Source organism: Mus caroli, unplaced genomic scaffold, assembly GCF_978045245.1.
Source record: "Mus caroli unplaced genomic scaffold, Mus_caroli_1 scaffold_15, whole genome shotgun sequence".
NCBI lineage: Eukaryota > Metazoa > Chordata > Mammalia > Rodentia > Muridae > Mus > Mus caroli.
The window spans coordinates 27,654,824-27,680,263 of NW_028227270.1; the positions used below are offsets into that span (position 1 = coordinate 27,654,824).

Consider the following 25,440-nt stretch of genomic DNA (forward strand, 5'->3'; position numbering starts at 1 on the left):
AGTATGAGACCAGTTGGGATCTGTAAGACCCTGTCTCAAAGAGTAAATGTAGCTAAGTCTTACTGAATCTATAGGCTATTGTCCGCCTCCTGTTAAGTGTTTTACATTTCTCTATTGCTGGCGTCTGGAATCAGCATTGTCTTCTAACTTGTGGTCAATATATGTCATGTTTTATTCTGTTTCTATGGCTAGAAAACCAAGACAGGAAGGGGAAGAATAGATGTATAAGAAAAAAAAAATATGCTCTATCTAAGAATGCTCCTCTCCGCAGTTAACTCTCTCTGGCTCTAGAAATGAACAAAGATCCAGTAATTGTGAAGGAAAATTTCGTGACTGTCTCTAGCACCGGAAAGCAGCTGCTTCCCCACTGCTCCTGGTGAGAATAATACATTGTTCCAATTCCAGTGACAACCAATGCCTGCTAATTTCCTCCCACATAAACTTCTTTTGGAATAAATCAAAATACCATTAATAACAAGGGTAAGACCTATTTTGCTAGTAGAAGTTTAGTTAAAATTTTAAAAGCAAGTTTTTGATAATGTTGACCCGTTTTGCTGGTTTGAAATTCTTCCTTTTGGGGTGCGACTGCTGACTTCCACAAGGTGGCAGTGCTGTGGGCCGTGGCAGCCCCTCCCCATGCAGAATGGTATTTTTAGAATCCAGGTTAAGAACCCATCCTACAGCCTTCCTTCCTGAAAAACCCAAGCTCCTTGAGTTCGGAGAGGCATCAGAAGTGTATCTTTAACCATGGGCTTAGTAAGATGCAGAAATGGTATTTAATAAATGTCTGAGAAATGGATATATGTGTGTGTGCTTGTGTGCATTGTGTATGCATGTGAGAGTGTGCATGTGTGTGCATATACATGAGCATATGTACATGTGTATGAGTGTATCTACACATATGTGCATGTGTATATGCAGGTGTGTGCAAGTGTGTGTATGTGATATGTGTCTGAGCGTGTATATGTATGTGTGTGACTGTGTGTGACTGTGTGTGTGTGTGAGTATACATGTATACACTTGTGTGTTGTGATACGAATGTTTATGTGAGTGTGTGTGCATGTGAGAGTGTGTGATCATGTGTGTGCATATTTAATAAGTGTTTGTGTGTGTGCATGCATTTTTGAATGTGTATGTATGTGTGAATGTATTTGCATGTGAATGTGTCCATTGAACGTGTATGCATGTGTGTGTGTGTGTGTGTGCCTGTGTATGTACATATGTATAAGTGTGCCTGTGGACATGACAGTGACTGCTATGATTGACCACCACAGTGACCACAAAAGTAGTGACTGCAACAGCTGACCATATCAATGACCCCCACACACTGAACACTGATTGATGATCACAGTGACCTCTATGACTGTGTGTCTCTGTGTGTTTGTCTATGCGTGTAAAAGTGTATGTGTGAGTGGTGTGTATATGTGTGTGAGTGCATGTGTTGTGTCTTTCACAATCGCCAGTGCCCGAGAAGGAGCTGAGCTGGTAATAGAAGATTCTTGTTTTTCACTTCTTTCTTTCTACCTCCTCAGCAGTTTTGACAAGAACATGGTTCACTTTAACAAAGCATGGTGACTGCTCTTCTCCCCCACGTTCCTCCTGAAAATGGGCATACAACCATGCTGTGCATGTATGTGTGTGTGTGTGTGTGTGTGTGTGTGTGTGTGTGTGTGTGTGTCAATTTATAAGACAGTCTATGGAGTTCCAGGGTAGAGGGTCAGGACCACTAAGCCCATAGGAAAGAGGACTGTGGTCGAAAGTGACAGGTGACGAGGTGTCACACTCAACTTCAGACCTGGCCTAAAGGGATGCTCTTCCTCAGGAGGTGTCACCTCCCTGTGACTTGCTCCCACCCTCAAAGGCAGAGGGAATGCCAAGTCCCATCCCACCCCCTCCCCACTCTGACAGCCACCTCTCCATATCTTCTCACTATGGCTGCTGTCACGTGTTGAGCATTTAAGGATTTAGGGAAAGATTCTAATTATTAACTTTGGAGATAAAGAAAGGGAAGAAATGGCTTCAATAAAATTCTAAAGTTGTTATCATTTTTTTTCACTATCAAAACCAAATATTACCCTGTATTCTCCTCTGCTTCTGCCTGGCATCTATTTTCCAAAGCAACGTGCATTTTGGTTATTACTGTCCTTTTAAATCTTATAGAACACCGTCCAACAGGCTTTGAAAGGGACATCTTTCTGTACGTTAAATGTCTGAGTATCAGTTTTGGCTCATAAACACAGGACTTGACTTATCAAGTTATATAGCTTAGGTTACAGTATTATTTCCAGGAAGCTGTCTCTCATCATAGATTGCAAAGCTATGACAAAGTTGTGACACCACCAGCAAGGTGTCACAACTGCCAATCGAATCTAGTCTCTTGTCTGAGAAATTAGCAGTATCTTCTCTCCCATGAGGTTGATAGCAACCATCTGACTTCATCCCATGGTGGAAAAGACCCAGCCTAGGTAGGAAGGTAGGGCTAAGTCCTTGGGCTCTCTGTTTATCCAACACAGTCATCAAGAACTAACTCTTTGACACCTAAGTAAGAACCAACAATTCAGCATCCAAAAACATGTCATCAGTCAAAATTAGCATCTTTTAAACAATTCGCTTTGGAGCTCAGTTTCAGTTATTTGATTATATCATTTAAAAGAGCTAATAAATTCACATGTGCACCTGCTGATCGTCATAAAGAACATCTTAAAGCATCCATTTCCATATGAAGACATCACTCACTGAGACCTCCTTCCCACAGTAATATCCAGAACACGGAAGCAGAAGCACCCATCCCTCCTCTCCCCGTCAGGGCCCGGCAGCAGAGAGCTAGGTGCTTTGAGGAGTCAGACATTTTTATCTTTATTTTAAACAGCCAAATTCAGACTTCTGTCACCACAAGGAGCAATCTGCTGCTAGGAGCTGCTCAAATTCCAAGCACCTGCTTTCTCTCGTCTAGAGACAGATGGCACATCATAAAAATAAAAGCCAGGGAAAATGCACAGAAAAGATGGATTCCTTTAAGAATTCTTTAAATGGGGTCCTTGCCCCCCGAAATCAAACACAACAAGTACACACATTTCCTGCTAATACTTCAGCTGAAAATTTGGGAGCTGATGCCAAGCACTAAAAAAAGTTCCCATAGCCCGATTTATAGACCCATGCTCACATATTCCCACGGGAGAGGAGACCAGCCTAGAACTCAGAAACATGGCAGTGTATTTGGAGAACCCTAACCAGTAGCCTGACAGCAGCTGTTCCTCCTAACCTTGCCACCATCACCTACTTAGGCAAGTCCTTTTACATTCTTTCATGTGAGTCTGAAGCTCTGAAGCACTGCTCAGTGGCATAACCTTATTTACACGTGTAGGGCTGGCTCCAACGAGCAGGGCCACAGTGAACTGGCCTCCAATGATATACGTTTCCACAGTAATTATGTAGCACCGGTGGTGTTTCTCGACTCTTAGGAACCCCCTGTGGGGCTTTATTAAAACACAGCTTTGTTGTCCAGGCTCCCAGAAATTCTGCTTTTAGTAAGTCTAGGGTTGGACCTGAGAATTGACATTTCTAACAAGTTTACAGATGAGACTGAGCCTGGTAGTCTGAGGACCACTGATGTAGAGTGTCCCTTTGGCATACTGATGTCAGTAATAATTCTCTGGACCTGTGTTGGCTCCTCACTAAATACGCACTTCGTACTGGGCACATTGGAAACACATCCTGTGTTTACATTTAGATGTTATCGTTAGATGCAAAACTGATTCATAAGCACCTGCTTAACCCAATGTGGCGAGGCTGTTCTATCCTTTAAGCATCCAGGGAAAGTCAATGTCCTTACTGCTTGCTTACCTGACGTGCAACCTCACAGCCACCAGGGGTGGCTGATACACACACAACATACATGCAGCACAATTTTTATAAAGGTGTCTGTTGAAATCTGTTAATCATCTTGTGATTTTTTTTACTAACTTTCACCTTGGGTTTTAGTCTTCTTTTAATTATTTTTTAAAATTTTTATGTGCATCGGTGCTTTGCCTGCATGCATGTCTGTGTGAGGGTGTTGGATGCCCTGGAACTGGAGTTACAGACAATTGTGAGGTGCCATGTGGGTGCTGGGTCTTGAACCCAGGTTCTCTGAAAAATGCAGTCCGTGCTTTTAACCACTGAGCCATCTCTCCAGCCCCTTGGGTTTTAAGTCTTAACCCTTAAAGAAGTTGAATTCTGCTGCCTTAAGTCTCCAGGCTCTCCCACAGGGAAACCGATCAAATTATGGCAGATAATTCATACAGAGCATTAAGCCATGTTTAGTATTTATATTCAACTCGTTTCTTCTGTAGTCACACTTGGCTAAGTTTTAAAGCTTGGCTCTGTCGTAAAACACTGCCACCACCTTCACATTCATTTCATACACCCTGGAGAATGTAAACATACCTTATTCAGCTTCACGAAATATTCCAGCCCAGCTTCCAAGGGGTTTGTGTCACAGTTCATCTGGAAGGGAAACAGGTTTTGAATCCCAGGTGAGCCTGCTAATTTGGTTCACAGAAGAACTGTGCTGTCCTTAAAAGGACTTCAGAGAGATCTGCCTGCCTCTTCCTCCAGGTAGGGGATTAAAGGAGTTCACCACCACTCCCAGCAAGTACAGGTCTAGGGGAGATGAAGAGATTATGAAAACAGAAACAAACCCATTACCTTCACTCAGCAAATACTGGCAAATACTGGCTCCCATCTTGAACTGATGCATAACAATGATAGAAACAGAGACATCACTTTCTTATATTATTCTCTCCAGAATTAAGGACACTGGATGGTTTTTGAGTAAAGATTCTTTAAAAGGCCAATTATGGACTTAGTCTCTGAAGCAGAATTTTCAATTCAAATGAAGCCTTTGGCAAATGCTGTTATTTTTAAATATGGCAAACACAGAGACTGAACATTGGGCTTGGTTTCCACTGTTCTTTTATTTTAAAGATGTTAATGAATTTACCTGTTTTTATTGCGTGCACATGTATGTGTTCATGTCTGCGTGTGGGTGTATGCAGGGTGCTCTCCCAGAACTGAAGTAACGGGGCTGTGAGCTACCCACCGAGGATGCTGGGAACTGACCACTGCTTCTCTGCAGGAAAGAAGCACACACAGTGCTCTTAACCACTGAGCCATCTCTCTGGCCTCCGATCTTTTACCTTAATAAATATTTGAAGGCTAGCACGCGGTGTTCCACAAACAAGAATCTCGTGTATATTATGTAATAATTTTAATTACATAATTGTGTTTTTAAAAAGTAACAAGTAACTTTGCTTAGCTTGCATTTAGCCATGAATGGAGGTAAAGAGGGGAAAGCAGGTGACAGAACACTGGCTTTTGCAGAGTTCTGGAAAGAAAACGGGAAGGGAGGATTAAAGCTCAAAACTAGCTGACTCGCAATAGGATGCATCAATTCAGGGGAAATCCAATATTTAGTTCTAAACCTGAATGAAGTTAGGGCTTTTTTTTTTTTAATCACTGTTTTGTTTTTAAGCGGTTTTTGAAGATTCTAATTTATACGATGAGAACTGAGGGGAAATGAAAGAGATGAACTCAGGGGGAACTGCTAAATGTATAGAAATGGGGAAAGAATACTTCGATGTACTCGGTTAACAGTGTTAATGAGCAGAGGACCTTTCTGGAAGTCGGGTTTTTTGTTGTTCGTTTCTTTATGGGAATGAGAACTGCCTGCTTTAACCTCCCAAAGAGTCAACATCTTTATGGGAATGAGAACTGCCTGCTTTAACCTCCCAAAGAGTCGACATAAACTAGATAAATCTAAGACTACTGTACACCACATAAAACTGTTCTCATATTTCCTAAATTAGTTTGAGTTACTCTGAAATTATTTTTCAGTCTGCCAAAATTATAGTTTTGGTTTTATTTTTGTTTTTGTTTTTGTTTTGTTTTGTTTTTCAGGGAAACAGAGCGACTTCGTCGATGTTTCTGCACTAGAGGGCGCTCTGGCACTGTTGGGAAAGAGGTCCCTAAAATGGAGCCCAGCGAAAGGAAGCAGAAGGAAAAACACAAAACCAAAAACATCAGAAACATTGAGGCTAGAATACCGCGATTTTTAACTCTCAAGGAGTGGCTTCTCTGTCCTTTTTCCTGGGCATGGGGACAAAATTGTTCTGTTTTCTGAGGACAGCTGGCCTCACCTGAGTCCTGGCTGTAGACTTGAGTTCGCTGCAGCAGGCAGGACAGGGCTTCCTGCAAGCTTGCATCAATGATAAGGCCCAAGGGTAAGTACCCTAGCTTTCAGGTTAAACTAGACATTAACTGTATAGTGTGTTTGCTCGGCTCATTACTAACCATCTCTACATCTGCACTGATTCTTTAGGATAAACACTCCATTTTATAAGAGAGCAGGCCATCCAAGAATTAAGTAAAGAATAGATTTAAACTCCAGAGTCCCCACTCGGAAGCTCATGTTTACAATGGCCCCTAAAACGTCAGTTCTCTGTAAAAGTTAGGGTTTTGTTTCTCCCACAAGGTAAATAGGACCCTAATCACAGGAATCTGGATGTTGGGGGCTCAGTGAATCCAGTGATTGTATGTAAAATAAGAGTCGTGGTAAAGCTAAGTCATAGAACAAGGGCTTCTGGGAACGCACATAGAGGCTTTATCTTGATGACAACAGTCAATGTGGGAAGACCCTTCATAATTGTGGACACCACATTCCCTGGGCAGGGGATCCTGGGTAAAGTGCAGGAAGCCAGTTAGCAGCTGTACAGGGGCATGCAATCATTTTAGACCATGGTTGTGATGTGACCAGCTCTCTCAAGCCACTGCCACTGTGACTTCCCCGCTCTGAAGGACTGTAGCCTGGACCTGTGAACTGAAAGAAACCCTTTCTCCCTGAAGTCGCTTCTGTCGGGGTATTATTTTCCCACAGAAACAGGAAGGAAACTAAGACAGAAGCAAAGCAGAATCAATGCATATAAAAATGTTGTGTAAATGGTTAAGAATTGTACACAGAGAAGCTCTTGATTCCCAGGACTAGTGGTGGGGAAGACTAGACCCACACACACGGGACCACTGTCCCTGTCCCTCAAAAGAAAAGGACATTAGTTCACCTAAGGATGATTATGAGAGGGAAATGAAACGTAACAGAGGGAAAGCAAGGATGTGAGAGGTGATACTCAGATCCTCCGGCCTGTGCCTGCCAGAAAAATGTCTGGGGTTCACCACTAAGCAGGGGAAATTAAGGCAGAATAAACGTTACCCCCAAACCCAGTCAGTGTTCATCTGGGAAGCAGAGAGGCAGGGGAGTTCTTTCCCTACTCAAAGTCATCTAATGGCATTTGATTTGTCTTCTAGCCGGAACTGATAGTAGTAATGCTATGAAAACTAGTCTCCCAACATTAGATACAATAAGGTAAGCATCCGTGAGTGAGGATGCTAGCATGCAAACCTCTGAGCCCCAGGCTCGGAAAGCCTTCTCCAGTCTCAAAGCGTTCAGGGCGTAGGTTCCAAAATCGCGGATGCCCTCCTCCTGGCCGGCACTCATGATGCGCTCATAAAGCGCCGCAGAATCTTCTCGTCTGTGGTACAGCTCCCAGCCCAGCTCACCTGAAAAGCACAGGCGGAGCCCACACCGGCGTGAGAGGGGTGCTGGCAGGGCGCGCGCTCACATCCCTTAACTAACACGTGCAGGAGAAAACCCCACTCGCACAAAGCAACCTTTGGTGGTCTTTAAAAGAACAACTCACAAGGAGCGGGTCAGTTCAGTGACCATTTGTGTGTCAGCCTGACTCCTTCACAGAGAGACTGCAGTCAGGATTCACTTTTTAGCCTGGACCCTGGCCCCATATGGAGCCTCCAATGTTTCCAGGGCAACGGTAGTAAACAACTAACACATGTTTTCACAGGGTTCCTCTGGGTATGGGAGGGCATCTGTGATCCCCACACTCAGAAAGCTGAGAGAGGTTTGTGAGCCCAGGGCCAGCCTTGGCTACTGAGACACTGTTTAAGAATAAAACACAACAAAATAACAACTTTAAAGAGGGTGAGGATCAAGTTCAGACAGTACTTATCATGTGGGTAAGCACGAAGATCTAAGTTTGCCCGGAATTCACATTTTAAAAAAGCACACGCTGGAGGTCTGGGGTCGGGTAGGGTGCCCACAATGGCTCAATGGGTAAAACTGTTTACTGCCAAAGCTGACGATTTGAGTTTGATTCCTGGGACCCACACAATGAAAAAAAAAGGACTGGCCCTGACTAGCCTCACTTAATGTCCTAGTCTGATTCGCTGAGCCAGGAGGAAGCCCTGTCTTGGAAAACAAGGCAACATACATGGTTGATCACTGCCTCCCCATATGTAAGCATGTGGAACCCCACACGCATATGTGCACACACACAAAAATAAAGGAAAGTGGATGAACTTCAAGGTTTAGACACTCCAGCTTCCAACCTGGGAATCAAAAGCCTTAAACATAAACAAAATAATGTGGAAGTATTCACATTTCTTCCTTGTAGATAGCTAGTTGTAGTCTTTAAACTTCTTTTGTTTCTTATCCCACCCCCCCCCATACACACACACACCCCGATCCTTTCATTCACTGTTAGATCTATTTGCTAAAACCCAAAGGAAAAAAAGACAGTAACAACCAAAGACTCTTTTTTTTTTTTTTTAAATCCCTGTCACTCTTTTTGCCGAGGTTGGGAAAAGTTAGGATGGAAAGCCAGGGAGCTGTGGTTTAACAGTGAGCACACTCCTTGGTCCCCTTTATCACAGGGTGACAGTGATGGGCTCCACCAGGACACCCCAGAGCAAGAGCAGCATGGGGCTAAGTGGAGGTTGGCCACTAAATGCTCCTTCAGTAAGAGGACAAGGGAGTCAGAGGAACTCAGAAGTAAGCCAGAGCATCACTGGGTACTGAAGAGCATCCTATACCAAATATATACCCTGTGCAAGGCTGGGTGAGGTCTCCAGTGGACACATACTGAAGGGAGGATGTGCCAGGGGCCCTCATCTGTGCAGCAGTTCTCAACCTGTGGGTTACGTCCCCTTTTGGGGGTCTAACAAATCCTATCATGGGGTTACTGGAAAACACAGATACACTCCATAACACTGGCAAAATTAGAGCTATGACATAGCAATATGAAATGATTTTATGAAATAGTTTTATGGTTGGGGGCCACCACAGCTGAGAAGCTGTACTAAAGGGTTGAGCATCAGGAAGAGTGAGAGTTCTAGTGGAAAGCTTGGTGTGGTCACGATGGGCTGGAAGTCACACTATCTGTGAGAGTTCCCATATATCGCGCCGACGGTGGCCTTCCATTTATTCTAATGACCGTCTTTTGTCCCTTTCTCTTTACACTTCCAAAGAGAAGCGACTAGAAACCAGTGCAAGCTCTATAAAGGGTGGGCGTGGCCAACAGACTTCTTGTCTTAGAGTTGGGCAGAAGAGATCTTTCTTCAAAATCAGAGAAAGTTACACAGAGGGGTGGAGGGAGACTGAGTGTGCATGAGAGTGTGTGAGTGAGCATATGAGTGTGAGTATGTGTGTAGGTGAGCGGGAACGTGCATTGCAAGGGTGTGGTAGTGTGTGGCTATGAGTGTGTGTGTGTGTGTGTTAGTGAGTATGAGTATATGTAAGCATGTATTGTGTCTGTGAGTGTGTGTGTGTGTATGTATGTGTGAGCATGCATTGTGAGGGTGTGACTGTGTATGGCTATATGTGAGTGTATGTGTGTGAGTGTGTGTGAGTATGTGTAAGACTGTATTGTGACTGTGAGTGTGTGTGAAAAAGAGAGAGAGGATGCACTATGAGAGTATGACTGTGTGTGGGTATGTGTGAGTGTGTATGTGTATGAATATGTGTGAGCATGTACAGTGAGGGTGTGACTGTGTAGTTGTGCGTATGTGTGAGTGTGGTTATGTATGAGTGTGTATGAGATGCACTGTGAGGGTGTGACAGTGTATGACAGTATGCAGTATGTGTGAATGTGTGTGTGTATGTATATGTGTGTGATTGTGTGTAAGATAAACTGTGAGGGCGTGACAGTGTGTGTGGTTATATGTGACACTGTGTGTATGTATGAGTGTGTGTGTGTGCGAGTGTGTGTGAGGTTGTGACAGTGTGTGATAGTCTATAGTGTGTGTATGTGGTTATGTGTGAGTCTGTGGTTATGTGTGAGTGTGTATGTGTTGCTATATGTGAGTGTGTGTGCATGTGTGTGTATGTGTGTGTGGTTATGTGTGAGTGTGTGTGTGATTATGTGTGAGTGTGTGTGTGTGGTTATGTGTGTGTGGTTATGTGTGTATGTGACTGTGTGTGATATGCACTGTAAGGGTGTGATGGTGTGTGATAGTCTGTAGTGTGTGTGAGTGTGTGTGTGGTTATGTGTGAGTGTGTGTGTGTGTGTGTGTGTGGTTATATGTGAGTGTGTGTGTGTGGTTATGTGTGAGTGTGTGTGTGTGTGTGTGTGACTGTGTGTGATATGCACTGTGAGGGTGTGATGGTGTGTGATAGTCTGCAGTGGGTGTGAGTGTGTGTGTGACCCATTTCTGGTAGCCTTTCCTTACTTTAGCTTGTTTCCCCATTCTTACCGGTATAGGAGATTCTGATAGCAGTGACCGGAATGTCTGAGATGTTTAAAGATTTGGTTTGAAGAAACTTGAATACATCATCGCTGAGATCTTCTGAGGTCAGCTTCTGAAGGACTCTCCTTGCATATGGCCCTGCAACTCCCAGGACCCCAAACTCATCGGTTATGTTTTGAATTTCCACATCATATCCACCTCTGAAGGCTGCTTCTTCAATCCATCTGCATTGGGGTCGTAAGCGTGGTTAAACGCTTGAATAATGCATGTTTCTACTATACTACGTCTCTGAAGTCTTCCTTCAAGTTTGGAATTATCAGAAAGTCCCTAGAGGGTCAGGGCACGCAGCCATCTCACTCTGAAGGTTGAAGAAACTGAGTTCCCTGGATGTAAATTGCCCACTTAAGACTTGGGAGGGAACTCTTCCAGGTAACGGGAATCTTCAGTTTAAATGAGCTTTGCCACGGTTATAAATAGTGATGGTTCTGTTGCATTCAAACTAATGGTCCCATCTTCAAAAATTAATTTAAACCCGAATTTGCTTCAATACCTGTACACAAGATGCATACGTGTACTGCTAGCCATTAATAATGTGCCTGCCACCAGACACATAATTGCTCTGACAATCTCACAGAAAAGAGGAAAAACTCCAGTCTCAATTTCTAAGTCTTGATGAGTTTTTGGAAGGCAACACTCGGGCCAGGCTATAATTTATTGAGCTGTCCCTGGAGCTCTATGAGTCTATCACAGTGTTCCTGTAGATGAGAAGAGGCTCAGTGGCTAAGGTGACCTCCACACCCCGGCGCTTGAGCATCAGATTTCCATAATTCTGAGTCAGACCTTGATTAAATACTAGTATCCCCCACACTTTTGGGATAATAGACTAAAAAGATGGAAACTTTACAATGGACCGGAGGTTCAAGCAAAGGCAGGTTAGCAATTTAGCTGTGAACCTGGTGTGCACAGGGTATCCCAAAGGGAGAAGCTAACTAAGGGAGTAGCTGGCTGAAGCAAATCTGATGTGGCGTTTTAATCAGTCATGCTGACTTTAGCAGGTAACTAGAATCCACACCTGTATCTTCATCAGCAAATGAGGATAGCTCATACTTTGCAAAATCTTTCTATTTAGCACATGTCTGTTGTATATGGGGTGTATATATACGCTCACATGTTGTAAGTGTGTGCAGAGGCAAAGACTGATGCTGAATATCTATCTTCCTTGAAGGCACTTGTGGTAGTTTGAATATGCTTGACCCAGGGAGTGGCAATATTAGGAGGAGTGGCCTTGTTGGAGTGGGTGTGGCCTTGTTGGAGGAAGCGTGTCACTGTGGGGATGGGCTTTGAGACCTTCCTCTAGCCATGCAGAAGCTAGTCTTCTCCTGTATGTCTTTGGATCAAGCTGTAGAATTTTCAGCTCCTCCAGCCCCACATTTGCCTGGACACTGCCATGCTCCTGTCTTGATGATAATGGACTGAACCTCTGAACCTGTAAGGCAGCCCCAAGTAAATGTTATCCTTTATAAGAATTGCCTTGGTCATGGTGTCTCTTCTCAGCAGTGGAAACCCTAAGACAGCATGTCACCTTGTTATTTTGAGGCAGGGCCTCTCACCTGAACCCAAAGCTTACCCACTCAGAGAGCCTAGCTGGCCAGCTTGCTGTAGAGATGCCCTGTCTCTGCCTCTAAGTGCTGGGATTACCTGTAAGCCACTGTGCCTATTGGCCATTATATGGTTGCTGAGGAGTCTGAACTCTTGCACTCAGGCCTGTGAAGAATGCACCTCCCCCCAGCCCTTACAAAATCTTCAGAGAATTAATTAAGGCCATGTCTACAAGGAGTTCTGGATCATTGATAATGTTTAATAAATAAAAGTTAAAATTAGGGCTGGAGAGATGGCTCAGCGGTTAAGAGCACTGACTGCCCTTCCGAAGGTCCTGAGTTCAAATCCTAGCAACCACATGGTGGTTCACAACCATCCATAATAAGATCTGACGCCCTCTTCTGGGGTGTCTAAACAGACAACTACATTGTGTACTTACATATAATAAATAAATAAATCTTTTTTAAAAAGTTAAAATTAAGCCGGGTGTGGTGGCGTACACCTTTAATCCCAGCACTCAGGAGGCAGAGGCAGGTGGATTTCTGAGTTCGAGGCCAGCCTAGTCTACAAAGTGAGTTCCAGCACAGCCAGGGCTATACAGAGAAACCCTGTCTCGAAAAAGAAAAAAAAAAAAAAGGTAAAATTATCAGAACCAGTAAACCATTGGATGGGACACCTTGTGGAGAGGACAGGAGCTTTTTTTTTTTTTTTTTTTTTTTTTTTTTAGTGTATATGAGCACATTGAGGCTGTTTTCAGACACACCAGAAAAGGGCATCAGATCTCATTACAGATGGTTGTGAGCCACCATGTGGAATTGAACTCAGGAGTTCTGGGAGAGCGGTCAGTGCTCTTAACCTCTGAGCCATCTCTCCAGTCTGGGGCAGGGGCTTCAACTATTCCTATAAAACACATGAGGTTTCAGGGAACTGGAGTGTGGTTCTCAGGACCCAGGTATGTTCTCAGCTACCTTTAACTCCAGCTCCATGGAATCTGATGCCCTACTATGGTCTCTCCAGGCATCTGCACCTGCGCACACATACACTTTTTTTAAAAAAAAATTAAAGTTGTTCTTTAAGTACTATGTATCTTTTTTCTATTTTCTATTTATTTTATTTTATTTATGTGTGGGCATGTTTTGCCTACACGTATGTTTGTATACCATGTATGTACTTGTACTCTTGGAGGCCAGAAGAAGACATCAGATTCCCTGGACCTTGAGTTAAAATGGTTATGAGCCTCCACATGGGTGCTGGGGACCAAACCCAGTGCTGCCAACAGCTAAGCCATCTCTCCAGCTTCCACAATGCATCTTTGTCAACTTGACACAACCCAGAATCATCTATGGAAAGAATCTCAGTGGGCAGTGGTGGCCTGTATTCATGTCTGTGGGCAGTGTCTTAATTAAGTTAAATGTAGTAGGAAGACTTATCCCATTGTGGTGGCGCCATTCCCCACACAGGGGGTCCATGGGTAGCGCCATTCCCCACGAATGAAGAGTGTCCACAACTGTGTGACAGTGGAAAAACCAAGCTAGCGTGAGCAAGAAGTCACCATGCCTTCCTTCATCTCTCCTGCTCCTGACTGCAGCTGTGGTATGACCAGCTGCTTGCCGTTCCCGTTCTTGCCTTGACTTCTCCACAGTGATGGACTGTCACCTGACACTGTACATTGAAGTCTATGCCTTTCTCCCCTAAATTGCTTTTTGTCACAGCATTTCATCACAGCCATAGAAAGGAAACTAGAATTCTAGCACAAGAAAAACTGTGTGAGGTTGAGTCACTGTCACTTGTACAGAATTATTTCATCAGCTGTCCACTCACCTAAGGTCGTGAAGTTCCGACCCGGAGCCAGTGATCAACAGGAACTCCCCAGGAGACTGCTGGGAAACAGTCAGTTCAGCATACACCCGACCTCTGGGCGTCAACATGTGGCTTATGTTTGTAAAACCCACCTGCACAAAAGAATTTAGAAACATTTGAGGGTGAATTAAGTGTCTTCACACACATGTCAATTGTGTGTACCATGAAAAGCCTTGCCTCCTACCATTTATGTCAAGTAGATGAACTAAACCAAAGATTAATTTAAGCTTTCCATTTAAACAATCATACGAAATTGCTTGTCCTAAAAATGGCACTTCAGGGCTGGGAAGATGGCACTGAAGTAAGGGTACTTTTGGTCAAAGCTACCCTAAATTCAATCCCTGGAATCCACAGGTCAAAAAGAAAGACTTTTGCAAGTTGCCCTCTGACCTCTACGTGCCTGACACACATAGATAAAAATAAGTGTAGTAACTTAAAAAAAAAAACACACACTCATTTAACTACCATCAACTTTTAAGATCTTATTGACAAGTTAAGTGAAGTCATTAGTTTCGTAGATGACAATCTACTCAACAGAAATTTCAGTTGAGATTAGCTTGCACACTCCTAGTTCCTTGAAGCATTCTGGCATCCACGTGGAATCCGTGGAGTCAAAGGTAGGATCTGGGTGTTTTAAAGGACCAGGTCGGAATCCTGGACCTTGTCTATTTACCTTGGGGATGACATTAGCACAGAGATGGTCTAGAAGCTGGGTGGAACCTCGGCCTTTGATGTTGAACTTGCCAAATGGAGACAGGTCAATCACACCAACTCTTTGCATAACCTGTTTGTACTCACAGCCCACCGGCTCAAACCAGTTTGTGCGGCGGAAACTTGGCCTGAAACACAATATTTACTGCCATCCATTATCCAAAAATTATAAAATAGAAATGAGAATATTTTAATCTGTTTCCCCCATCGAGGAAAGCCTCCTGGGGCTGGGGGAGAGGCACCCTCAAATCTGTTCTGTAAATCATATACACATTTTGGAATCTGACCGTTTATGGCTTACTTATCTATCCGTTTGACCCATTTTATAGTGAATGAAGTGTTAATTAGTGAGAAAAATAAGACAGGATTCATGGGCACTCTGGTCTGGAGGGCAGCGTAGAAGGCAACAGTCCAGGGGTTTTGAAGCCTGTTGTATACTCTGGAGAGTATTTTTCAAATATTAGCTGTAAAGCCTCATTAAATCAGAATGGAGTATGTATGAATGTTGTGCATGTGTATCTGTGCATGTGCATACACACGCTTCTGTGTCTGTATCTACCTGTGCCTGTGTCTCTGTGTGTGTATCCATGTATGTATATGCCATGTGTGTGCACACGCACGCACACACACAGCTATCTAGCCAGCACTGTGAATACAAATCACTTCTACTTGTTAAAAGGGGATTGGGCATCATGGCAGGTTCCAGGGGTACCCACCCCTGAGATAAGCAGTGGTCTAGCCCAGCACCTTCTCTCTTCAGAGAAAAGGCACAGAGTGGCTTCTAGGTCCTTTGTAGTAGCTAGACAGAACAAGGTCTAGAACAAAGGTCACTGATTCATCTCCACTTTAGCATATGGACTTCTAACATGGCGTTTTTAGCTTCCAAACAGAGTGCTGAGTCTGCAGTTTCCTGTAGCATAATGATTAATTTTTTTAAAAAGAAACTTAAGCCAGATCTAAACATCACAAAATGAAAAACCAAGCTAGTGTTTATCTGAAACTTAAGCATTCCGACCCTTTAGACCAGATGCCTCCAGAGCCAAACTCACCTGCAGCGTCCTCACCTCTGTATTCTACACCACTTACCTGAATTTAAAGTAGACTTCAAAACCTGTTGTTTCGTGTGCTTGTATGTTCATATGTGGATGCATGTGCACATATGTGCTTGTACATGTTGAGGCCACAGCCAACCTCTGTGCCATATCTCAGGAACCGTTCACCTTATTTTAATTCTAAGACAGGGTCTCTCGCTGGCCTAAAGTTTATCCACAGGCTAGTCTGGCTGGCCAGCAAGGCCCAGGGACCCACATGTCTCTGCCTCCACAGCACTGGGATTACAGGCATATGCCCCCGCGCCTGGTTTTTATACTCGGGTACTGGGAATTGGATTCAAGTCTTCATATTTACATGACAAGTGCTTTACCAACTAAACTATTTTTCTAGTCCTGAACCCTGTTTAAAATAGCAAAGTGACAAGTTGACAGGAATTGTAAATTAGCTCCTAGATTTGCTGTTCATGTTTTCTTAGTTTATGGGTTCTCACTGGAACAATTACCATTAATCCCAAGTCCAGTCATGAAATGCAGCACTTCACAGGGACTCAGAGGCCTGTATTGGTGGCATACTTGGTGGTTTAGTTTAACCCCAAGTGCAGGTGCTCTTGTCTGCATCATGACCAAGAGCTCTGAGTCCTTTCCACACAGCATTTGAATGCCATGAAATTTGTCCAGAAACCCTAAGCCATGATAAACCTTCAGCAGCCAATTAAAGCCATGGTTGTACTTGGGTAGAGCTGAGAAAGTTTCCTCTGAGATCTTTGTAGCTGCCAAGTAGAGCAGGCATCACTGAGACTGGCCAGTATCCCCTGGGCTTGCCTAAGGAATTTACCTCCATTATAAGCAGGTAAATGATACCAGAGTAGACTTGGTGTTCATCCAAGAGTGGCACAGTCATGATGGAGAGGAATCCATGCCCTACTGTCCTTCTCCTTTCTACCCCTGCAGTGGCAGCCCCTGATCAAAACCACAGGCAGGATAAGACATTCACTTACCTATACTGAGTGTCCTGGCCAGGCTTATAGAACCAATGTGGCTGTTCCCAGCCTGCATGGAAGCCCATGGAACACTTGGACTTCAGAGTTTTGTAGAGTCCACTGACTCTCTGGGTTGGCCTCCCAGCAAACCGCTCTTCTTTAGGATAACCAACTGCAAAGGGAATACCAGTGCTTTAATAGTTTATAACTGAAGTGATTCAACACACTGGAGGGCTTTTAAGAATGGAAACGGTGGGGATTTCCCTCCAAGGATGTCAGTTATACTGATCATCAATGAGTAAAGTAAAAATACACTAAACTAACTGCTTAAAATCAGTAACTTCTTCAGTGATGGACCCAATACATTAACCGTCTATGATAACATATTCAGGGATGGACCCAATACATTAAACATATACAGTAACAAATTCCTGGCCATTTCTTAAGGCATGGTGCTGTTTACAGTCTCCCACCAGTCTCAGGGAACAGAACAGAGTGTCTAAAGTGAGAGGCATTGCAGGTCTTTCTAGATGACAGCAAGTTAGTACGTCACCAATGTTGTTGAACCCGTATGATTCTCGAGCTTTGGCCTCGGTGTACTGTGTCGTCGTCCATTTGCCGTAGCGATTGGGATCCAGTTCTATCAGGTCAAAAGGAGGTTCTCCATGCAGGATCCAGTCACTGAGGAACTTCCCTACCCCACCAGCATGGATTATGCCGTATCTTTTGGATACAAAGATGTTTCGGATGTTATAAATGTGGTGCATTCAAGTGGTGAAACACGTCCAAATTCCTTACAGGGCATCAGATCTGATGTCACCTAGGCTCTTCAGGACACACAGGTAATATAATCTCTATGTTTTAGTAATCAGTTTTTCCCTAAAAACAAATCAGTGTATGTTCTGGCGTGCAAATGAAAGGCGCCTCACTTGGTTGCTGGTTTGTTTTCACAGTTTCTCAAGGGATTCCATACCTACAGATATGTAGGTAGGATTCCATGCCTCTGTAGGCTAGTAAGATGCAGACCCCAGAGAAGATGTGGTTGGTGCTCGATCACCAGCCTTCAGTGAGCTGACTTTATCCTGACTGACAGGCAACTCAGTGGGAGGCACCCACCCTGCCTCTTCTCAGCTCAGTGTAGTGCTGATTCTCTTAGGAGATGCCTCCCTGCAAAGACCCTTCAGCTTAGAAGCATCCCAACAGAGGCAGGCACACAATGGGTACTGTGGGAAGGGTGGAAAAGAACATGGCCTCTGTCCTTTACAACTAATAGGTCACTTGGAAGGGAAGGTCTGTTTGTCTCCTAGTTTTACAAGACAATGCTTCGGGTCTTATGTAACCCAGGCTGGTCTCAGACAGACTATGTAGCTGAGGGTGGGCTTGAACTTCTGATCTTCCTGGGCCTCCATCTCCCAACCTTTGGTATTAAAGGGGATATACCACCATGCCTGTCTTGTGGGACACTGGGGATCAGACCTTTTTGCATGCTAAGCTAGCACTCTGCTGAGCTGTATCCTCAGCCACAAAAGGATATTTTAAACCTCTCATATGATTGTGATATCAGAATGACCACTTCTGGCAGGTTTAATCAGGTCTACCTGCCCATTCATATTGAACAAAGCCTTTCAATATGGTTTTATCTATGATAACATGAAAAAGAGGCTTTTGAAAACCGAATGGGGCGAAAGTCATGGAAAGAGAATCAAGGGAAGTTGTTACTAATCGGGAGAACCCCATTTTCTCCCCGGGTTTGATCCCTACCACCACATATTTAAAAAACCCTAACTAAGCATTCTGGCACCCCCAACCATAGTAACCCAACAGCCAGCGCCTTGGTTCTAAGAAGTGTGGGAGGAATTTGGCAGAAAGCAAAATGCTTTCTCCGCAACTGCACTCCTTTAGAAAAATGAATGTACCTTGTCTGTTGACAGGTCAGTTCTCAGGGCGAATAAAAGCTATCACTTTGTGCTTGTAGCTCGAGGCTTGGCGCGGAGCTGGCAATCATTAAAGATTATTTGAACAAACAGCCAAAGAGAATAGAGAAGAAAACTAGAGTATTGGAAACTGTGATATGATGGTGTAGTGAGTTTGACATCAGTATTCAGCATATTAATGGGACAAATATTAGAAATGAAGCACGGGCGAGGAGTGGAATCTTAAGTAGGAAGCAGCCAAGGGAGTCACACAGAAGTAAATCACGTTAGACAAACAGGAATTACAGTGAAAATATGTAAGCCATGTTATCCATTTGATATTTTGAATATGTCACATTCTGTTATGAAAATATTCCTGCCCAGTTGGGGCAAATTGACCTCTTGGAAGGTAGTGGCATGAAAGGAGACATGAAGAATGGAACTGACAAGAAACACATGATGGCAGTTTCAGAAAACGACTGGCCTCTGTGGGCTAACCCTTATCGTTTAAGTGCTTAGCCCAATACACTAGTTCCTTCCTGCATTCCTTACTTTACTCCCCACTGACCCCCATCCCCAGCCTCTTCCACGTTTTCCATTTTGGGGCCCAATATTCGAGACTAGATCTTAGCCATAAACACTTCTACAAGAAATGTCAAACCTCAAAGTGCTACTCACCCAAAGCCAATCGCCACCCAGTAATTTCTGACCCCCTGATGGGGCCCCACCATAGGCAGAATGTCGGGAGAGTAGGTGATAGGGCCATTGACGACATTGATGATGTCCGCCTTTTTCAAGACAGGAATCATCTCCATGGCAGCTTCCAGGTGGTCTGAGATTCGGTCTAAGTCAGACTCAAAAAGTTCCTTTCCAAAGCCTAGAGAGACAGACGCCATGCTCAGAATGCCCCCACGAACAGACAAGTCTCAGATTGATGCAGTCTCTGAAACAGGTGCCTGTATGGATGATTTTTCTCTTTTCTTTATATACTAAACGTGGGGCCGCTGAGATGACTCAGAGGGGGAAGGTGCCTTCCACCAAGCCTGACAACCTGAGCTCATTCCCTAGGACCCACATGGTGGGAGGAGAGGAAAGAACTGGCTCCAGCAGGTCATCCTCTGACCCCTGCACAAGTGTCATGACATCTGAATGCCCACATACACACACCGATCAGTCAGTCAGTCAATCAATCAATCAATTAATCACTGTGAGAAATATTAAGTCTGAATCGGCACTCACTATCCCCACACCAGTACCCCTCACATTCCTGGGGAAAACAATGTTATTCTTACTAAAACAAAAATCACCTTTTCAGTAAAAAGAAACAAAATGTGTGCTTGTTTTTTCCCCAACATTTAACCCAATCATTATTTTTAAAAGAATAAATTGGTTTGTCAGGAGAGATTTTTTTAAATCTTTCAATTAACATAAAAGTGAGAGCAAATGGACTGTGCAGTTAGTTACTCGAGGACACTGGAGGAGTGCTCCGGGCTCTTCGAGGGAGAAGCTGAAAGCACCGTGAATGACAATGACTCCTTTCATCAGGCCACCTCCTCCCTACAGCTTGTTTCCACGTGTGTCCATGGGCTAAGGTCCTGCACACAGAAGCGAGTCTTGCACAACCACCACTTTTTCTTGTCCTACAAGTCACTGTGACTCAAAGCAGGGTCACAGATAAACATCACGACATTTGTCCACACAGTATCCACCCAGGTCCCTCCAGCCCTTCTTGAGAACTGCAGATCAGGCTAGTGGCGTGGAGCTTCCAGGCTAGCAGGGTTGCCCTAGGACACATGGACACCCATGCCGGGAACAACTCACAGTCTGGTTCTCCTTCCCTCCAGCTAGGATTAATTAAATATTTGTTCAGCATTTACTTGGAAGAAAAGCCACAGCATGGACAGAGTGGAGAGAGAGCCCCACTTCAGCCTCCCCTAGTGGCTCAGCCCTCGCTCTGATGTCAGGAGTAATCCTGCTCAGCTCCAGATGTGCAGGGCCCATTCAGCAAAGCCAAAGCCCCTTGGCTGCTGGACCAGCCTCTACAGGAGGCAAGGTGGGTCAGAAATCTTTTTCTGTTACTTGAGAGGGAGAGATATGTTCTATACTGCAAACTATTTATCAACTTATAATGCCAGAAAATAGGGCTGGGGAGGTGGCCCTGTTTAGAAAAGAACTGGCCTTGCAAACACAAGTACATGAGTTTAAGCCCATGAGTCCATGTTTTAGATGATAGATAGATCTATAGATAGATAGATCTATAGATAGATAGTCAATAGATGAATAGATAGATGAATTGGTAGATAATAGATAGATAATAGATGGATGAACAGATGGATGGATGAACAGATGGATGGATAGATGGATGATGATGGATAGATGATGGATGGATTAATAGACAGATGGATGGCTAGATAGACAATAGATGGGTAGATGATGGATGGACAGATGGATAGATACATAGATGATAGATGGATAGATGATAGATAATAGATGGATGGATAAGTAGGTAGGTAGGTAGGTAGGTAGGTAGGTAGGTAGGTAGGTAAATAGATAGATAGATAGATAGATAGATAGATAGATAGATAGATAGATAGATAGATAGAATAGATAGAGCTGGATGTGGCTTCATGCACTATTACTTCCAAGTAATCCCAGCACTGGGGAGATGGAGGCAAAGTAGATTCGTGGGGCTCACCAGCAAGCTTAGCTTCTGATGAGTTCCTAGCCAGCAAGAGACCTATCTCAAAAAGAAAATGTAAACAGTGTCTGGGAAATGACACCTAAGGATGATCTCTGGCCTTCATGTGTCCACACATCTGTACATACATGCACCTGTATCCATGGGCAAACACATATACACAAGATTAAAACTAGAGATGTAGCCTAGACAACCCAATTCTTGATTTGACTTCATGGAGAAAAATGAAAAACAAAACAAAATAAAAATACCCTGACCCTTCTCTCCCCAACTAGTAAGCATAGCCCCTCTTGCTGAGGCACACGGCTCTGAGCCTCTCCCACTCGTGAGGCACAGGAGGGCCTCTGCCCATAGCTCCACCTTTGTTGAAGACTCTGACTAACCAGTTGTAGGCTGGATATCCTGTCTTGGGTACCTGCAGTGTAGACTACTGTCAGAGCACATGCATCTGTGTTCAGATCTTTTAACTAGACCAAGCAGTCAGATGGGGGAATAGGGAGATGGCAGAAGGTTGGCAAGGGCAGATAGCCCTATATCTGGAGCCTTCCCAGCAGCCCCAGCACCAATGTCAGCTTCTCTTCTCAACCAACCGTGTCTCTCCCCTTTCCTCCCACCTGGCTCACCTCCAATCCCACCCTCATGCTGCCCCAGACACCAGAAGGTCAGCACTAGGATTTTTGTCCTGTTCTATACCTGGCTCCCAGGTGTGGGGAGCTGATCCATCATCTCCAACGTGCACACCCTTCATTAGCTGAACCCACCTGGAGGGACTCCGTGAGTGACCCAGGAGGCTTGGAGTTTCATCTTCTCCTGACTCTCATAGGGACCAAACAAAAGCCCATCCCTTTCCTGTCGGAGATAGTAGGATCCTTCGAGGTCGCGGAGGACTGGCAGCTCTCGTTTCAAAGCCTTCACTTCTGGGATTGTTGATGTGACGACATATTGATGTTGAACGGGGATGAGGGGATGGTCTAGTCCAATCATTTTACCCACTTCACGAGCCCAAAATCCTTAAGTGAGAAAATCGTTTTAAAAGTGCCACCATGTACATAATACATATACCTATGACATTGATACTGCAATATGTATTTGGAAATTTCATTGTTTATTTGGTTCTAGTGCTGGAAAGCAAACCAAAGGCTTATGAGGTGGGGCTCTACCACTGAGCCACATCTTAAGTATTTTTGAGCATTGCAAAATAGAATGGGAAAGAGGATAAGAGTTTTGATAATATCTGAAACTCAAGAGAAGCTCCTTCCATGAAAAACCCTATTACCCACAAGCAAAGGTGAGCTTTAAAAATTTTTTAAAAAAAGTAACCTAAACATATAAAAAGTACAAATGTGTATAAGAAAGGCAATAACAAAGTGCGTGTAGACAGACACAGCGAGATAGAGGGCGAGCCCTTGTGCTGTTGTCATCAGTGTCATTCAGAACAGCCCAGCATGCAGTGGCCCTCGGAGTCACCTCCTACCCCTCCCTCCTAAACCCTGAACTCTTCCAGTTCCACAGACTCAAGGTTGTTCTGTTGACTTAAAATTTAGGGAAAAATTTTTTTTACAGTCTATGTACTTTGGGAGGAGAACACATTAAGTTCTGCTACTTCAAGAGTAACGGTTAGTTTGTGAGGTGCCTTCTAGTCGAGCACTGTAGTCAGAAAACTAGCGAGACTGGTAGGAAAGCTCAGTGGGGGGACATTGCAGCACACGCGAGGTGGGTTCATCACGAGTGCTGCGGGAAAGAAGAGCAAACAGCAAGATGGAGATTAGACACATCCATTTCCGAGACCGATGTTTCGTTTCCCTAGGCTTGGACCTGGATATGATTGTCTGAGAGACCCCAGGATCTACGACCACCAAATCTCAATGCTTTTTGCTGCTATTGCCCTAGCAGCAGCAGTGAGGCTGTTTGTGCTCGCTCTCACTTTTGCTCCTCGATCCTTGCTCTTGCTCTCCCTCTTTTTTTTTTTTTTTGGCATGAGGTTACATATAGCCAGAGCTGGCCACAAACACATGTAGCCCAGGCTGGCACTGAACTTCTGAACTTCTAGCCTCCATTTTTCCCCAGTGAAGGACTACAGACATGAGTCACCACACCCAGCTAGCAAGACCTTATTTAAAATAAACACCACAGCATTACCCATAAAAAGGTATTTTAGGATATAAAATGACCAATGTAATTTTATTTTGAACAAAAGTACGGTGTGCTTATCCATCTGTTAATTATTCATAGGGAGGGACTTCTGAGCAGCTTGTTTCATAGTAGTTTTGAGTAATTATCAAAGGACTGGCGAACCCTCTTGATTACTGCTTTTAGATTGTATTCTAAATTTTCTGCTGTTTTTCTTTCTGCTTTAAAAAAAAATCTGGTAAGGGGTTCTGAGATCCCTGTTATTAAATAGTTCAAGGCTAAGTACAGAGGTACCTGTGAGTTAGTTGGGAAGCAGACCAGGTCCTCTGAGCAGCCAGCATCCCTGAGTAGCCAGCATCCCTGGGCAGCCAGCATCCCTGAGCAGCCAGCATCCCTGGGCAGCCAGCATCCCTGAGCAGCCAGCATCCCTGAGCAGCCAGCATCCCTGAGTAGCCAACATCCCTGAGTAGCCAACATCCCTGAATAGCCAGCATTCCTGGGCAGCCAGCATTTTTTCAGTCTAAGCAAACACCACCTAAGTGCTCTGTTGTGCTACCCTGGCCTGTCAGGTTATTCTTGCTTGAGTAATCACCCCCCACTGGCTCCCCATTTGTAAACTTGAAATCCAAGTTGTGGGCATCAGAGACATTTGCTGGTCTTTAATAATTTAGTGACGTAATTTATTGCTGCCTGTAGAAAGGTATAAATTACCAGTGTCAGGATTTTCTTTGTAGGAAAACATAGCAAAGTCATCTATTGTTGTACATACTAGGACAGTTTTTAGCTCTAAAGTCACATTATTTAGCCAAGCAATTCAAACTACTGCAGTACCCCGACCCAGTCGTTTCTATTAAAAACATAAATTGAAGAAAATAAATTCTGTCCTATTCAAACATAATTACAAATTTCTGAGTCTAGCACTTTGCTTATTAATGCATTTTATCATAGAAACAAAGTATACATGTTTGCCCACATCTTGTCTAACTGTACTGCCTTAAATCCCATTTACCCTTGGATGTTGGTATTTGAGAAGCCCCCTTTTCTGTTTATTGAATTGGTCTAAGTCTAGCCAAGATTATACTTCAACTCCTGCTAAAGCTCCTAGCAACCAAGGTCAAAGGGTCAAGCACAGAAAAAAAAATCAATCTAAAAGGGAAAAAAAAGAACCTACTCATCTCCACCTGCAACGCAACTAGAGGGCCAATAAAAATGAGCATTGGAAATGACGGCTGTTTACAAGACGACAGGGATGGGCATGCATCTCAGTGGTAGAGCATTTACCCTGAGTGCGTGAGGCCGTGTTCTGGGGCCAGACGCACCACCATCACCACCACTGCCATCATCACCACGCATGCCGGATAACTAAACACAGGTACAGTGATGGTAGGAATGAGGCTAGAACAAAGGCAGGCTGGTTCAGGACCAAGTTCACTTCTTCTAGACGGCTCACACACTGTGACAATGGAGGTCTCCTACTCTGGTACACTGCAACAGGCAAAAGGCAGCAACTCTTTCTGGATTAAAAACTGGGTTCCAGGTTAGCATCATTCACGTGTTTCCTGCTTTGTCACATTAGGAAAATTCTAAGTAAGATTTACAAAGTCCTCCCAGGTTTAATGAGTCAACAAGGTCAACAAGCACCTTCCTTACCATGTACAAGAAAGCTTTTCTTCATAGTAAACAGTATCTACCTGTGCTGTGCTGTGTGCCTGCACTGTGCTGGGTCCCTATGACATGTCCCTGTGCCCAGGCAAGGGGCTTGGGGAATAGTGATAGAAGCCAGCTCATTTGTAAAGCTCCAGCTACTAAAAAGCAGCTAGCCTGCTGCACACTAAGATGAGATGGTGGAGGTGCCAAGAACCTCTCCTCAGCCTGCTTGCTCACAGCTAGGGACGGACACACACACACGAGGAAAAGAGGGGACAGCA

The 25,440-nt window shown here is 44.2% G+C and overlaps 1 protein-coding gene across 4 annotated transcripts in view; it reads right to left on the reverse strand.

The window, feature by feature from the left end:
* The window catches only part of Dmgdh (dimethylglycine dehydrogenase), an 85,466-nt gene that overhangs the window by 32,937 nt on the left and 27,089 nt on the right, over positions 1-25,440 (reverse strand). For all 4 annotated transcript variants that reach the window (XR_002379435.3, XR_003834667.2, XM_021179821.3 and 1 more), the window contains exons 7-15: positions 22,144-22,392; positions 19,363-19,561; positions 17,325-17,494; positions 16,790-16,943; positions 14,702-14,867; positions 13,990-14,120; positions 10,576-10,793; positions 7,433-7,590; positions 4,426-4,485 (exon numbers count right to left, since the gene is read on the reverse strand). Coding sequence is in view for 2 of the 4 variants with exons in the window: in XM_021179821.3 (XP_021035480.1) it covers positions 4,426-4,485; positions 7,433-7,590; positions 10,576-10,793; positions 13,990-14,120; positions 14,702-14,867; positions 16,790-16,943; positions 17,325-17,494; positions 19,363-19,561; positions 22,144-22,392 (1,505 nt within the window). In the remaining 2 variants the exon portion in view is untranslated. The remainder of the gene's footprint in view (positions 1-4,425; positions 4,486-7,432; positions 7,591-10,575; positions 10,794-13,989; positions 14,121-14,701; positions 14,868-16,789; positions 16,944-17,324; positions 17,495-19,362; positions 19,562-22,143; positions 22,393-25,440) is intronic.